This window comes from Salvelinus sp. IW2-2015, unplaced genomic scaffold (assembly GCF_002910315.2).
Source record: "Salvelinus sp. IW2-2015 unplaced genomic scaffold, ASM291031v2 Un_scaffold2470, whole genome shotgun sequence".
In the NCBI taxonomy this organism is placed as follows: Eukaryota; Metazoa; Chordata; class Actinopteri; order Salmoniformes; family Salmonidae; genus Salvelinus; species Salvelinus sp. IW2-2015.
Genome location: NW_019943788.1, coordinates 23,391 through 37,294, shown reverse-complemented (window position 1 = coordinate 37,294; position 13,904 = coordinate 23,391). Strand labels below are relative to the sequence as shown.

The 13,904-nt window shown below is 45.1% G+C and overlaps 1 protein-coding gene and 1 long non-coding RNA gene across 2 annotated transcripts in view; both read left to right on the top strand.

The window, feature by feature from the left end:
• The window catches only part of LOC112074035 (prosaposin), a 17,534-nt gene extending 4,172 nt beyond the window's left edge, over window positions 1-13,362 (top strand). Inside the window, exons 2-14 of the mRNA XM_024141258.2 lie at window positions 1,108-1,241; window positions 1,604-1,678; window positions 2,141-2,266; window positions 3,212-3,436; window positions 3,761-3,904; window positions 4,493-4,549; window positions 6,903-7,049; window positions 7,788-7,880; window positions 9,303-9,486; window positions 9,620-9,783; window positions 11,398-11,478; window positions 11,670-11,777; window positions 13,225-13,362. Of these exons, the coding sequence (XP_023997026.2) occupies window positions 1,108-1,241; window positions 1,604-1,678; window positions 2,141-2,266; window positions 3,212-3,436; window positions 3,761-3,904; window positions 4,493-4,549; window positions 6,903-7,049; window positions 7,788-7,880; window positions 9,303-9,486; window positions 9,620-9,783; window positions 11,398-11,478; window positions 11,670-11,777; window positions 13,225-13,260 (1,574 nt within the window). The 3' untranslated portion in view covers window positions 13,261-13,362. The remainder of the gene's footprint in view (window positions 1-1,107; window positions 1,242-1,603; window positions 1,679-2,140; window positions 2,267-3,211; window positions 3,437-3,760; window positions 3,905-4,492; window positions 4,550-6,902; window positions 7,050-7,787; window positions 7,881-9,302; window positions 9,487-9,619; window positions 9,784-11,397; window positions 11,479-11,669; window positions 11,778-13,224) is intronic.
• LOC139025288 (uncharacterized) lies at window positions 4,556-6,896 on the top strand. The gene is made up of 3 exons (XR_011476804.1): window positions 4,556-4,734; window positions 4,979-4,997; window positions 5,371-6,896. It is a non-coding gene; the product is annotated as an uncharacterized lncRNA (long non-coding RNA).
• Window positions 13,363-13,904: the final 542 nt, after the last annotated feature.

Genomic DNA, 13,904 nt, shown 5'->3' with positions numbered 1-13,904 from the left:
GTGTCAAACTCTGGCCGCGGGGAATTATATTGGCCCGCGAGACAATACCCAAATTACTACTAGAGCTGGCCCGCCGGTATTATACAGCGCATTCACTATAGGACACTTCACCTTATTCCTTAGGATTTATTTAGACTGTGTTGATGTTTGTTTCTATAGCAGTGAAAACCTCAATGAATTTGGCCAATTGCCATTTTACTGTAGGCTTACTTCTAAACCAATGACCTGCTCAGTTTGTAGAGCATGGTGCTTGCAACACCAGGGTTGTGGGTTCGATTCCCACAGGGGACCAGTACGGAAATCTATGCACTCACTGCCTACTGTAAGTCGCTCTGGATMAGAGCGTCTGCTAAATGACGATGTGTCAAATGTAACACTGTTTTTTTCAAGAATGGAGCCTTTTGTAATATTACTATTGTGTAACACTTTCTGTTAAATTGACCAACAGTTTGGAGAAATGGGTATGCATCGAAATAAACGTTTGATTTCTCTCCTCCTAGCCGTCGCCACCCCTCTGTTGGGTACTGAACAGTGTGGCTAACGTTAGTGTCTACTCTCTCCTAGCTGTCGCCACCCCTCTGTTGGGTACTGAACAGTGTCTCCTAGCAGTCGCCACCCCTCTGTTGGGTACTGAACAGTGTCTCCTAGCAGTCGCCACCCCTCTGTTGGGTACTGAACAGTGTGGCTACTCTCTCCTAGCCGTCGCCACCCCTCTGTTGGGTACTGAACAGTGTCTCCTAGCAGTCGCCACCCTTCTGTTGGGTACTGAACAGTGTCTCCTAGCAGTCGCCACCCCTCTGTTGGGTACTGAACGGTGTGGTTAACGTTAGTGTCTACTCTCTCCTAGCAGTCGCCACCCCTCTGTTGGGTACTGAACAGTGTGTCTACTCTCTCCTAGCCGTCGCCACCCCTCTGTTGGGTACTGAACAGTGTCTACTCTCTCCTAGCCGTTGCCACCCCTCTGTTGGGTACTGAACAGTGTGGTTAACGTTAGTGTCTACTCTCTCCTAGCTGTCGCCACCCCTCTGTTGGGTACTGAACAGTGTGNGCCACCCCTCTGTTGGGTACTGAACAGTGTGGTTAACGTTAGTGTCTACTCTCTCCTAGCTGTCGCCACCCCTCTGTTGGGTACTGAACAGTGTGCCCGTGGTCCTCCCTACTGGTGCCAAAATGTGAAGACTGCCTCTATCTGTGGCGCCGTAGTCCACTGCCAACAGAACGTATGGAACCAACCACAGATGGTGAGATTCTAGCCTGCTGTATCTAGCAAGTTATTGTCTAATTGAAGGAGCAGAGAAGGTCTTGACCAACATTACCCAAACTCTGTCCTGGGTCCCCCCCCCCCCCAGGGTGTATCTTGGTTTGTCCCAGTAATACACATCTGATTBAAATCAAAGCTTGATGAGTTGGTTATTTGAATCAGCTGTGTAGGACTAGGACATAAACTATAACGTGCACCCAGGCGGGGCCCCAGGACAGAGTTTAGGGGAAATGCTGCTCTAAGCCCTTGTCTTTACACTGTGTAAATGGATCAACAGTGGGCATTTGTTTTTATCCTGGCCTTTGTTTCGTTACTCTATTCATCTCCCTCCTTCTGTTTCAGAAATCTGTGCCATGTGACCTGTGTAAGGAGGTGTTGCTTGTGGTGGACCAGCTGCTGAAAGACAACGCTACTGAGGTGAGTCACGGAGGATGAATGTGGGGGATTGTTCCACACAGTTTTGCTGCTGAAAACAAATGCATGCTYTACCATGGGTGGCAGATGTTAAAGTGTTGGGCCAGTAACCGAAAGGTTGCTAGATCGAATCCCTGAGCTGACAAAATAAAATATCAATTCTGCACCTGAAGAAGGCAGTTAACCCACCGTTCCCCGGAAGGCCGTCATTGTAAATAAGAATTTGTTCTTAACTGACTTGCCTGTTTTTTTTTATTTTACCTGTCTTCCAACCAGCGTACACTATCGGTGCATATATGGCGAAAGAGTTTTCCAGTCCCTATTTGAGTTCATAAGAGGCCGTGGCGACCATTGTGCACAACAGTCCTCTGAGTAGGGTATCGTAGTTCTCCCAGAGGAGACGTCAGACAACCACCGGTGTGTACACAACAACGTGTCCTGAGGCTGTGACATCTGTGTTTCCAGGGTGAGATCCTGGGCTACCTGGAGAAGGCCTGTACCTTGATCCCTGACAAGGATCTGTCTGCACAGTGTAAGGAGATGGTAGACAGCTACTACCCTATCCTCATGGGGATCATCACTGGAGGACTGGTACGTACCAAACACTGTATAATAAAATCAGTTTAAAAAAAATGTTAACTATGAAAAATGTTAAATGGTGATTTTTAATGCTTAGTGTTAGATGGTAGACAGCTGAACTGATGTGTAAAAGTGGACTGGGTGTCTGGGTTTGTCTAACATAGTCTTATCAAATGACTTTAATACAGTCTGGTCCGTGGACAGCAATCTGTTACTGAATGGAGCTATTAGATTGGCGGATAAAGTTTCACATTTGACTGTGGTAGAGCAACTTTGTGGACCACTTGAGCATCGACCCACTATGCAATCCTACGCACTGAATGGGTTTGAGACTCATCGTGCCGTCTTAGGCATTTCGATTTGAGAGTTGATCTCTCTCTGTAGTAAAGTAAATGTATTCCTCTCTCCTTAATCAGACTAAGTCAAGGGGAACACAGTAGAGTGTCTGTGTGGGCTGGGGACTAGTGAATGAGGCATTTAGGATGCTAGCTTGGATCTCTGTTCAGACAGATGGCTCTTTGTGGTCCTCTACTGCTTCCTGTGACGGACAGGCTAAAAGGCCTCATCCCTCTCAGTTACACCTGCCATGGCTACGGCACCAGCTGGACCACAATGCATATAGATTAAGACAGTTCCTGGACAAACACACTTTCAGTGGAGACTGTTTTTAGTCTAGGATTTGGCCTAATCTGGGTCTGAAGTGGGGAAACTGACCCGGAGTTAAATTGTTTGTCACAGAAGGTTGGTTCCACCTTTTAATTGGAGAGGTTGGGCTCGTGTTAATGGCTGGGAATCAATTGAATGGCATCAAATGCATGGTTTCTATGTCTGATACCATTTATTATAAGCTGTCAACCCGTCAGTAGCAGTGTGAGGATCCAGRATTATTTTTTATGCGGCGTAGTGAGATGCAGGTTGTCGAGACCTAAAGCGGATGGTGATTGTTGTTTTTCCCAGGAGGATCCCCAGGTGGCGTGTGGCGCCATGGGGTTGTGTGCCTCTCAGCAGGCAGCTCTGGCCAGGCTGGCTAAGCTCATGTCCAACCAGATCCCCCAGCTCACGACCAACGAGATCCCCCAGGTAGACCTAGCCCAGAGGGTCGCCCCCTTCCTCCTCAACGTCCCTGGGCTCCTTTACCCTCAGGCGCAGGATAACACCAAGCAGGAACCTGCCGCAGCACAGGTACGTGGTCATACGTCTTTGTGACGACTAAAAGGGCTTTATGGGGGGGAGCAAGATTCTGCCTTTAACTTCCTATTATACCTAATCTAGAAGCATCTGGGTTGTGTTCAGTAGGGCACAAAGTACCAAATCGTTTCGCAACGAGGAAACCTAAATCTGTTTTGTCATTGGACAAATTCTGTCTGTACAGCCCTGTTTTCAAAACATTATTCCCTTATTGAACACGACCCAGTAGAAAATTTAAACTACCTCTGATTTGATATTGGCATGTGTGATGTAACTGCTACTCTTATTCACTAGTGAATGTCTTCTGTCTCCTTGTAGGAGACTGGAGATGTGTGTGAGGACTGTGTGAAGTTCATCACAGACACTCAGGAGGAGGCGAAGAGGAACTCTACCTTTGTCAACGCTCTGATCGAGCAGATCCAGGACCAGTGTGACATGCTGGGACCTGGCATCTCTGACCTGGTGAGAGGACTGGTTATCTAGTTAGTTACAGATCCAGGACCAGTGTGACATGCTGGGGCCTGGCATCTCTGATCTGGTGAGAGGACTGGTTATCTAGTTAGTTACAGATCCAGGACCAGTGTGACATGCTGGGGCCTGGCATCTCTGACCTGGTGAGAGGACTGGTTATCTAGTTAGTTACAGATCCAGAACCAGAACCAGTGTGGTCTCTGACCCGTTTACAGGACTAGGTTTTATAACAAGGGGCACAGCAAAATACAACTTTTCACTAGAGTGAAATAAGTTGTGTTTTCTTGCCCAAGATCAGGGCTCTCCAACCCTGTTCCTGGAYGGTCCTGTCGGTTTTAACTCCAAATCTAGTCTAGCACACCTGACGCTACTAATGATCTGGTTGATAAACTGAACCGGGTTAGTTACAACTGGGGTTGGAGTGAAAACCCTAAAGGGGCACCGYTCCAGTGGGAACAGGGTTGGAGAGCCTTATGGCCTTAGAGACTAGCTGGTTTTATGCACCCACCATTTACTTTTAAATCTATGTCTCTAGCAGAGCACGTTTGTTGTACCACTTCCTGTCCTCTCCTGTTTCAGTGCAAGCAGTACGTCAGCCAGTACGCTCCTCTCATCGTCCAGCAGCTGATGTCCATGGTGAGTAACTCGTCTACGGATAGCTTCTAAGTTCCAGCGGTAACACTGTTAACTAGGGCTCTGCTCATTTAGCCAGGTGATCTGCATAATATTACTAGTGATGTAAACACTGTTAACTAGGGCTCTGCTCATTTAGCCAGGTGATCTGCATAATATTACTAGTGATGTAAACACTATTAACTAGGGCTCTGCATCATTTAGCGGTGATCGGCCTAATATTACTAGTGTAACACTATTACTGGGCTTCTGCTATTTAGCCAGGTGATCTGCATAATATTTATACTGAGTGTAAACACTTTACTAGGGCTCTGCTCAATTTAGCCAGGTGATCTGCATAATATTACCTAGTGTAAACACTATTAACTAGGGCTCTGCTCATTTAGCCAGGTGACTCGCATAATATTAACTAGTGTAAACACTATTAACTAGGCTCTGCTCAGTTAGCCAGGTGATCTGCATATATCTAGTGATGTAAACACTATTACTAGGGCTCTGCTCATTTAGCCAGGTGATCTGCATAATATTACTAGTGATGTAAACACTATTAACAGGGCTCTGCTCATTAGCAGGTGATCTGCATAATATTACTAGTGATGTTAAACACTTTAACTAGGCTCTGCTTCATTACGCCAGGTGATCTGCATAATATTACTAGTGATGTAAACACTATTACTAGGGCTCTGCTCATTACCAGGTGATCTGCATAATATTATATGATTCTCGTAAACACTCTTATACTACGGGCTCTGCTCAGTTACAGGTATCTGCATAATATACTAGTGATGTTACACTAATTAACTAGGGCTTGCTCATTTAGCCAGGTGATCTGCATAATATTACTAGTGGTGTAAAGTAAAACATACTTTAAAGTACTGCTTAAGTTGTTTTTTGGGGGGGGTTATCTGTATTTTACTTTACTATTTATATATTTGTCGACTTAATTCTCTACATTCCTAAAGAAAATAAACTGTTTTTTACGCCATACATTTTCCCTGACACCCAAAAGTGCTTAGTAGGACAATGAAATGGTCTGATTTGCACACTWATCAGGAGAGCATCCCTACTGCCTCTGATCTGGCAGACTCACTAAAACACACATGCTTAGTTTGTAAACGGTGTTGGAGTGTCCCCCCCCCCCCGGCTATCTGTAAATTAACAAACTAATTTGTGTTGTCTGGTTTGTTTAATATAAGGAATTTGAAATTATAAATACTTAAGTATATTTTAGCAATTAAATTGACTTTTGATACTTTAAAACAAAATACTTTAAGACTTTTACTCAAGTAGTATTTTACTGGATGACTTTCACTTGAGTTAAATTAAAGATGCCTTAACAGAAAATGGCCCAAGTGTCACATTTGAGTATTTTCTCCACCGCTGAATATCACATGACAGATAACAAACGGACCGCAGATCACGGGTGAAATGACGCAACGGCAAACTTTTCCCACTACCGGGCCGAKATGTAGTTACAGGAAGGGGAAACGGGGGGGAGATCATGTGGTTTGGTTCAGCACAATAGATACATTTAGCCCATACAACTCCTAGCCTGCTGATTTAATTTTAATTTTTTATGCACATTCTTCCCTCTCCTCATCCCCCTCCTCCATCCATTCATTTGCCTTTCTCCTCTCTCCCTCCTCCCCCCCTGTTCTGGGGTTTCTCTGGTTGCTGCTGGTCTCTAGGAACAGGTAGGTGTCTCTCTCTGTGTTCAGCTTTGAGGCTCTCACCCTTTAGGCTGTGGCCACACGGTGACTTGGATGAAATTGTATTATGGATTTATTGTCTGGCAACAAAAAAAAAGCTCCCAAGTTGCATATTCGTAAAGGCTGACATTGTCAACAGATGACTCCCATTGGATAAACCCAATCTGTCTGGCCACAGCCTTAGCATCTGCTTCCTGTACTGGCTGTCTACTAGTGCTGTTTAACTCACCTCTACTGTTCTAGATCTGAATCRGTGTTTATCTGTTTAGTTGTGCTGGATAAAAAATAATATTTCAGGTCGCAAGCTATCACTCTTTTTGGAGATGTATTTGATGTGCATGTCTTCATGCTGGACTGCACATGGAGCTGTTCCCTTTATTTATTTATTTCTCTCATGCCACAAACATGTTTGATAGTGTCTTAATGCCTCATTAGTGTCTGGAACCATCTGATCTGGGTGCATGTTGCCCTATGCATGCCTCTGGCTCTAGAATGTAGCTTGGCCTATGGAACAGGGGACTGGTAGGTGGTTGTAATGTGGACTATGGAACAGGGGACTGGTAGAAGGTGGTTGTAGCTTGCCCTATGGAACACAACATATTTTCTGTGGTATGAATGTGTCCATTCTGATATTCTCCCCCCCTCAGCAACCCAAGGAAATCTGTGCCTTTGCTGGCTTTTGCTCTGCTGATGTGAAGAGCTCTGTCCCCATGATGAAGCTGGTGGCTGCCAAAACCATCCCCGCTGTCAAACTGTTTCCTGCCACTAAGATGGAGGCTGTCAAGCCTGCCAAGGTAGGTTAACTTCCTGATTACTAGTTAGGGCCTGGCTCACTGTTGCGTACATACTCACAGGTTATTTTCAACTTGTATGACTGAATAGTTAGAACTAAGACCTTTGTTGGTCAGGGCTGGGAAAAGAACTTTGGTGGTCAGGGCTGGGAAAAGACTTTGGTGGTCAGGGCTGGGAAAAGACTGGTGGTCAGGCTGGGAAAGACTTTGGTGGTCAGGTGGTAGGCGGGTGGGCAAAGACTTGGTGGTCAGGGCTGGGCAAAGACTTTGGTGTGTCAGGGCTGGGCAAAGACTTTGGTGGTCGAGGGCGGGCAAAGACTTTGGGTGGTCAGGCTGGGGCAAAGACTTTGGTGGTCAGGGCTGGGCAAAGACTTTGGTTCAGGGCTGGGCAAGACTTTGGTGGTCAGGCGTGGGCCTGGGCAACAAAGACTTGGTGGTCAGGCTGGGCAAAGACTTTGGTGGTCAGGGTACTGGGCAAACGATTTGGTGGGTCAGGGCTGGCGGCAAGACTTTGTGTGGTCAGGCTGGGCAAAGACTTTGGTGGTCAGGGCTGGGCAAAGACTTTGTTGGTCAGGGCTGGGCAAAGACTTTGTTGGTCAGGGCTGGGAAAAGAATCTGTTACATTGCAGGAACTCTGTTCATCAGTGACATTTTCTGTAAAGGGCGTTCCTCTTTCCACAAGCTAGATTGTCTGGTTGATGAGGTACTGGGTATTGCTATACTAACTCATATTTTCTATAGAACATGGTGCGTGCCCGGGACTCCCCCCAATGTGCCTTATGTGAGTTCATGATGAAGGAGATGGAGAGCATGCTGGAGGATGAGAAGATGGAGGTAGGTCACCTGACATGTTGCGCACGAGTCATGACCTGCTATAAAACACTGACTGGTAAAGTCCTAAAGGAGAAAGGTTTCATGTTCAAACCGGAGTAGACGAACATCTCTGTTTAAAATAAATAAATAATAATAATTGTAGGTATGAGATCTATATTATAAATGTGATTGTGCTTCACCTCTGGTATTCTGGATGAAGACATGAGACCCGGCTGATCGTGACATGCTCTGTTTGCTACTCTTCAGGGGTCAGTTTGTCTCAACTGTTTAAAAAAATAAATCAGAATGATCTGCATTCTGTAATCCTTACATTCCAGGATCGGTTTGAGGGGGGGGGGTGTTAACTAGAGGTTTGCCGGTTCAAACCCCTGAGCTGCCTGCTGGGAATTCTGCAGGGATTAGGCTGCAGCTAGAGGGGTACCAGATTCAATGTCCTGTGTACTACCTACTGCCGGTGTGCCCTTGAGCAAGGCACTTGTGTGCTTGAAGTAAGCAAATGTGTTTTTTCTGTGAGCACGGGCACTTGTTGATCTGCTCTTCAGCCAGTCTCGGCCTTCCTCCTTCCTTCGAGTTGAACAATRCAAAAAAATTGTCCTCCTTATTTAAAGGGGAGGTTTGATCACCATATCCCTCTGAAGGAYCAGTCTCATCTTTCAGTTTTGAAAAACCTTTTGAATTCTATCTGATTAGAGAAATCCTAGCAGGTGACTTAAAATATAAAGATTTAAATGAATGACCCCATGGTGCTAAAACAGGACTGAGACTATTGTCTGCAATGTGCAGCCAGAATGTATTTGATTTATAAGCGAGTCACGCATAATGTTTTTATCTATTTAGTTTTGTCTTCATAAACTTCCTTTAGACCAAGTGTTTATCCTGTGTCAAGGACTAACCATCTCTATTATAATAATGCCTCGTCTTTGTACCTGCATGTCTCTGACCCTGTGACGGATGGCAGGAAGTTTGTTCGAGCAGCAGCGGGTAGCGTTTACTGTGACACACCTTGTTGTCTAGCTAGCTATTTTGGTAGCCAAGCTGTTGTGTTAGGGGAATTCTGTCCGCTGTATATAAATAGTGTACAGTCAATGACTTTAACTAGGAGATGAAAGGAATTATCAATTTTTTTTTTTTTTTTTATAGAAGCGCTTATTCTATCAGCAGTTGTCAAAGTGCTTTTTATTAAAAACCCAGCCTACAACTCCTTAAGGCAAGCAATGCAGATGTGTTGTCTGGGGGGGGGGGCTCCCTAGAAAGACAGGAACCTGGGGCAACTAGTCCCAGTGGTGGCCAGTCCTCGTCTGGTTGACCCAGAAGAGGACTGGTTGATTTTAAWTTATTTTTTTATTTTTATATAAAGTCAAATGAAATGGTAGGGTTCATACCTCACCCCTGTGCTCTCTCTTCTTCCCTCTCTCTTCTCAGCAAGATGTGGTGCGTGCTGTGGAGAAGGTGTGCTCTGTGCTGCCTTCCTCCCTGTCGGTCCAGTGTAAGGACCTGATTGAGGCCTACGGCCAGGCCATCATTGAGCTGCTGGTACAGGAGGCCGACCCTAAGACTATCTGCAGCGTGTTGGGGCTCTGCAAGGACGCTAGCCGCGCCTTCATCCGTGAGTAGTGTTCATTGTGCTAAAAGGAAGTGAATGTGGGGTATAACGGGACGCAAGTGTCATTTCACCCCCTCCCTGGTTCATACCAACTGAACATGGGCCAGATTTAGTTATATCTGTCCCCATCTCTCAGCGGTGCTGGACCAAGCCAAGGTTGAGGCGGGTGGGTTCTGTGAAGTGTGTAAGGTGGCTGTGCAGTACATCGACGGTATCCTGGAACAGAACGCCACAGAGGCACAGATCGAAGACGCAGTCAGGAAAGTCTGCAGCTTTGTCCCAGAGGCCGTGAGGAGCGAGGTGAGTTGGGAGACTCTGGAAAGCACTGGAAAATATAACAAAGTGGACCATCCTGGTTAATTAAGAGACCAATGTATCTGCTTGTCACAGGGATGGGGATCTGTCAGTTACCAGTGTTTCCTGGACACAATAGTCTATTCTCCTCCAGTGTGTTAACCAATGATGTGCGTGTATATATAAACCCTGGATTACTGATGCTTTGTATTGGCCGTTGAGGCTTTGACGCTACCGGTCGGCCATATTGGCATGAATGTAAACCATAATGAAGAAATTTCTATAGCTTCCCAAATATTCATGAGAGAGCCAAGATGGCGACATGGTGGCTTTAACACAGCGCCCCCATCAGTCTAGTGTGTGTATACATACAATACCAGTACAAGAGTTTTTCTATATTTTTACTATTTTCTACATTGAAGAATAATCCTGGAGGCAAACTGTGAAATGACACGTATGGAATCATGTAGTAACAACGTTAAAATATATTTGAGATTCTTCAAAGTAGCCGCCCTTTGTCTCGATGACAGCTTTGCACACTCTTGGCATTCTCTCAACCAGCTTCACCTGGAATGCTTTTCCAACAATCTCAAAGGTGTTCCCAAATGCTGAGCACTTGTTTGTCGCACTGCGGTCCAACTCATCCCAAACCATCAATTGGGTGGTTCCATCACACCTCCTCCTCCATGCTTCACGGTGGGAACCACGTGCAGAGATCAGCTGTTCACCTAGTCTGCGTCTCACAAAGATGGCGGTTGGCACTAAATCTCATATTTGGACTCATCAGACCAAAGGACAGATTTCCACTGGTCAAATGTCAATTTCTCGGCCCGTGTAAGTTTCTTCTTCTTAATGTCCTTTTAGTGGTTTCTTTGCCGCAATTCGACAATGAAGGCCTGATTCAGTCTCCTCTGAACAGTGAATGTTGAGGTGTCCGTTACTTGAACTCTGAAGCATTTATTTGTGCTGCAATCTGAGGCTGGTAACTCTAATGAACTTATCCTCTGCAGCAGAGGTAAGTCTGGGTCTTCCTTTCCTGTGGTGGTCCTCATAGGAGCCAGTTTCATCATAGCGCTTGATGGTTTTTGCAACTACAGTTCAAGAAACATAATTTTCCGTATTGACTGACCTTCATGTCTTAAAGTAATGATGGACTGTCGYTTCTCTTTGCTTATTTGAGCTGTTCTTGCCATAATATGGACTTGGTCTTTCACCAGATAGGGCTATCTTCTGTATCCCTCCCCCTACCTTGTCACAACACAACTGATTGGCTCAAACACATTAAGAAGGAAACCAATTCCACATGAATTTAACGAGACTCACGTGAATTAAAATGCATTCCAGGTGATTACCTCATGAAGCTAGTTGAGAGAATACCAAGAGTGCAAAGCTGTCATCAAGGCAAAGGGTGGCTATTTTGAAGAATCTCAAATATATATTGATTTTTAACACTTTTTTTTGGGTTACTACATGATTCCATATGTGTTCAATAGTTTTGATGTCTTCACTATTATACAATGTAAAAAAAATAAATCCCTGTAATGAGTAGGTGTCAACTTGACTGGGTGTGTGTATAGATCTCTCTATCATTGGTGTTAACCATTGTCTATCTCCTCCCAGTGTGACCAGCTGGTTGAGCAGTATGAGCCCATGCTGGTTCAGCTCCTCCTGCAGATGTTGGACCCTGACTTTGTCTGCATGGTGAGCACTGGAATTAAATCTCTTAATATAGGTGTGGGACGAGTGAAGATAGGAGGGGGACGATCTATAGAATAACATCTTTTGTCAAGACTCGGAGTTGGTTAAAAAGGACCGGCCTGGTTGAATTAATTAATAGAAGCTTATGAATGCTTGTCTAACAGTGCGCTCTGTGTGGTTGTCCCTGGTTACAGAAGTTGGGGGTATGTCCTGAGGCAGTGCAAAGGCTTCTGGGTATGGAGCAGTGTAGCTGGGGACCCGCTTTCTGGTGCAAGGACATGGACTCCGCGAAACGCTGCAACGTGAGTACTGAGTCAAAACACACAGGCGAAATCAACTATTCCTGTGCTCACTGGTCATCTCAAACTCAGAAAAAAGAAACGTCCTCTCACTGTCAACTGCGTTTATTTTCAGCAAACTTAACATGTGTAAATATTTGTATGAACATAACAAGATTCAACAACTGAGACATAAACTGAACAAGTTCCACAGGCATGTGACTAACAGAAATGGAATAATGTGTCCCTAAACAAAGGGGGGGGTCAAAAGTAACAGTCAGTATCTGGTGTGGCCACCAGCTGCATTAAGTACTGCAGTGCGTCTCCTCCTCATGGACTGCAACAAATATGCCAGTTCTTGCTGTGAGATGTTACCCCACTCTTCCACCAAGGCACCTGCAAGTTCCCGGACATTTCTGGGGGGGGGGGAAATGGCCCTCACCCTCCGATCCAACAGGTCCCAGATGTGCTCAATGGGATTGAGTTGCGAATCTGACCATCACCCCTGGTGGGACAACCTTAACTCGTCAGTGAAGAGCACTTTTTGCCAGTCCTGTCCGGTCCAGCAACGTTGGGTTTGTGCCCATAGGCGACGTTGTTGCCGGTGATGTCTGGTGAGAACCTGCCTTAAAACAGGCCTACAAGCCCTCAGTCCAGCCTATTGCRGACAGTCTGAGCACTGATGGAGGGATTGTGCGTTCCTGGTGTAACTCGGGCAGTTGTTGTTGCCATCCTGTACCTGTTCCGCAGGTATGATGATCGGATATACCGATCCTGTGCAGGTGTTCTTAACGTGGTCTGCCACTGTGAGGACGATCAGCTGTCCGTCCTGTCTCCCTGTAGCGCTGTCTTAGGCATCTCACAGTATGGACATTGCAATTTATTGCCCTGGCCACATCTGCAGTCCTCATGCCTCCTTGCAGCATGGCTAAGGCACGTTCACATAGATGAGCAGGACCCTGGGCATCTTTCTTTTGGTGTTTTTCAGAGTCAGTAGAAAGTTCTCTTTAGTGTCCTAAGTTTTCATAACTGTGACCTTAATTGCCTACCGTCTGTAAGCTGTTAGTGTCTTAACGACCGTTCCACAGGTGCATGTTCATTAATTGTTTATGGCTCATGGAACAAGCATGGGAGACAGTGTTCAAACGCATTACAATGAAGATCTGAAGTAATTTTGGCTTTTTACGAATTCTGGGTCCTGAAAAAGGAATGTTCGTTTTTTTATTTTTTATTGAGTTTCACAACAGTGATCATTGTTTCATTCCAGTATTGCCTTGAACAATATCAGTGGTTTTAAAAGTCTGATCTGAAACTTGTATTAATTTATTATTAGCTGCACTGCTCATTTAGATGTTTTTGTTCTGTGGTCTAAAATACTTTATTTTCACAGAAGATMTATATATACTAAAGGAGGAACTATTCCGTAGGGAAGCCTCTCTCTAACCTGTTGGTCTTGTCTTTCCTCTCACAGGCGGTGGCACACTGCAGGCGTCACGTGTGGGAATAGAGTGGAGAAGATCTACCTAAACATTCGGACCCTTTAGGAAATTAAGGAGAAACACTAGCGCTGCTTAAGTTTTAAATCAATAAATTGTCACTTTTTTTGTTTGTTCTTTAAACACGTGGAATTTAAAGTTTTGATAATGAATTTACCCAGGCAGGTTTGAGGGAAGGGAGTRGATACCTTTTCAGTTAATGTGGGGGGAAGAGGTGGTGTTGGGGCTTTGAGAGGGAAGCTACCTACCTGACTGTTACTGGGACAAACCTCCAAACTGATACTGTACTGATTATTTTAATATACCTGGTTTGTGTAAAGCTCTCATTAGAAAGATTTCACATGTTAAGCACGGGATGCATCTTAGTCCAAGAATCAGGCCCATTTTTTTTAATGTGAAGCAGACCGGGTGAGGAGATTCTGTGAAAGCGTGCTTGGATACCTCCAGTTGAGTCTTAGTGGGTTCTTTGACCTCTTGCCTACTCTTTACCTTACCTTACCACCATCCCTTGCAGTGACTGCAAATGGAGGAACCTGCTCGGACAGTATATATCGTACCTTTTCTGGGATGTTTTCTGTTTAACGAAGTCTGTCATCTCCTTAAAGCAAATTAATCTCTAGTTTGTAGAAACTGTTGAATTGTGTAGAATACTTAG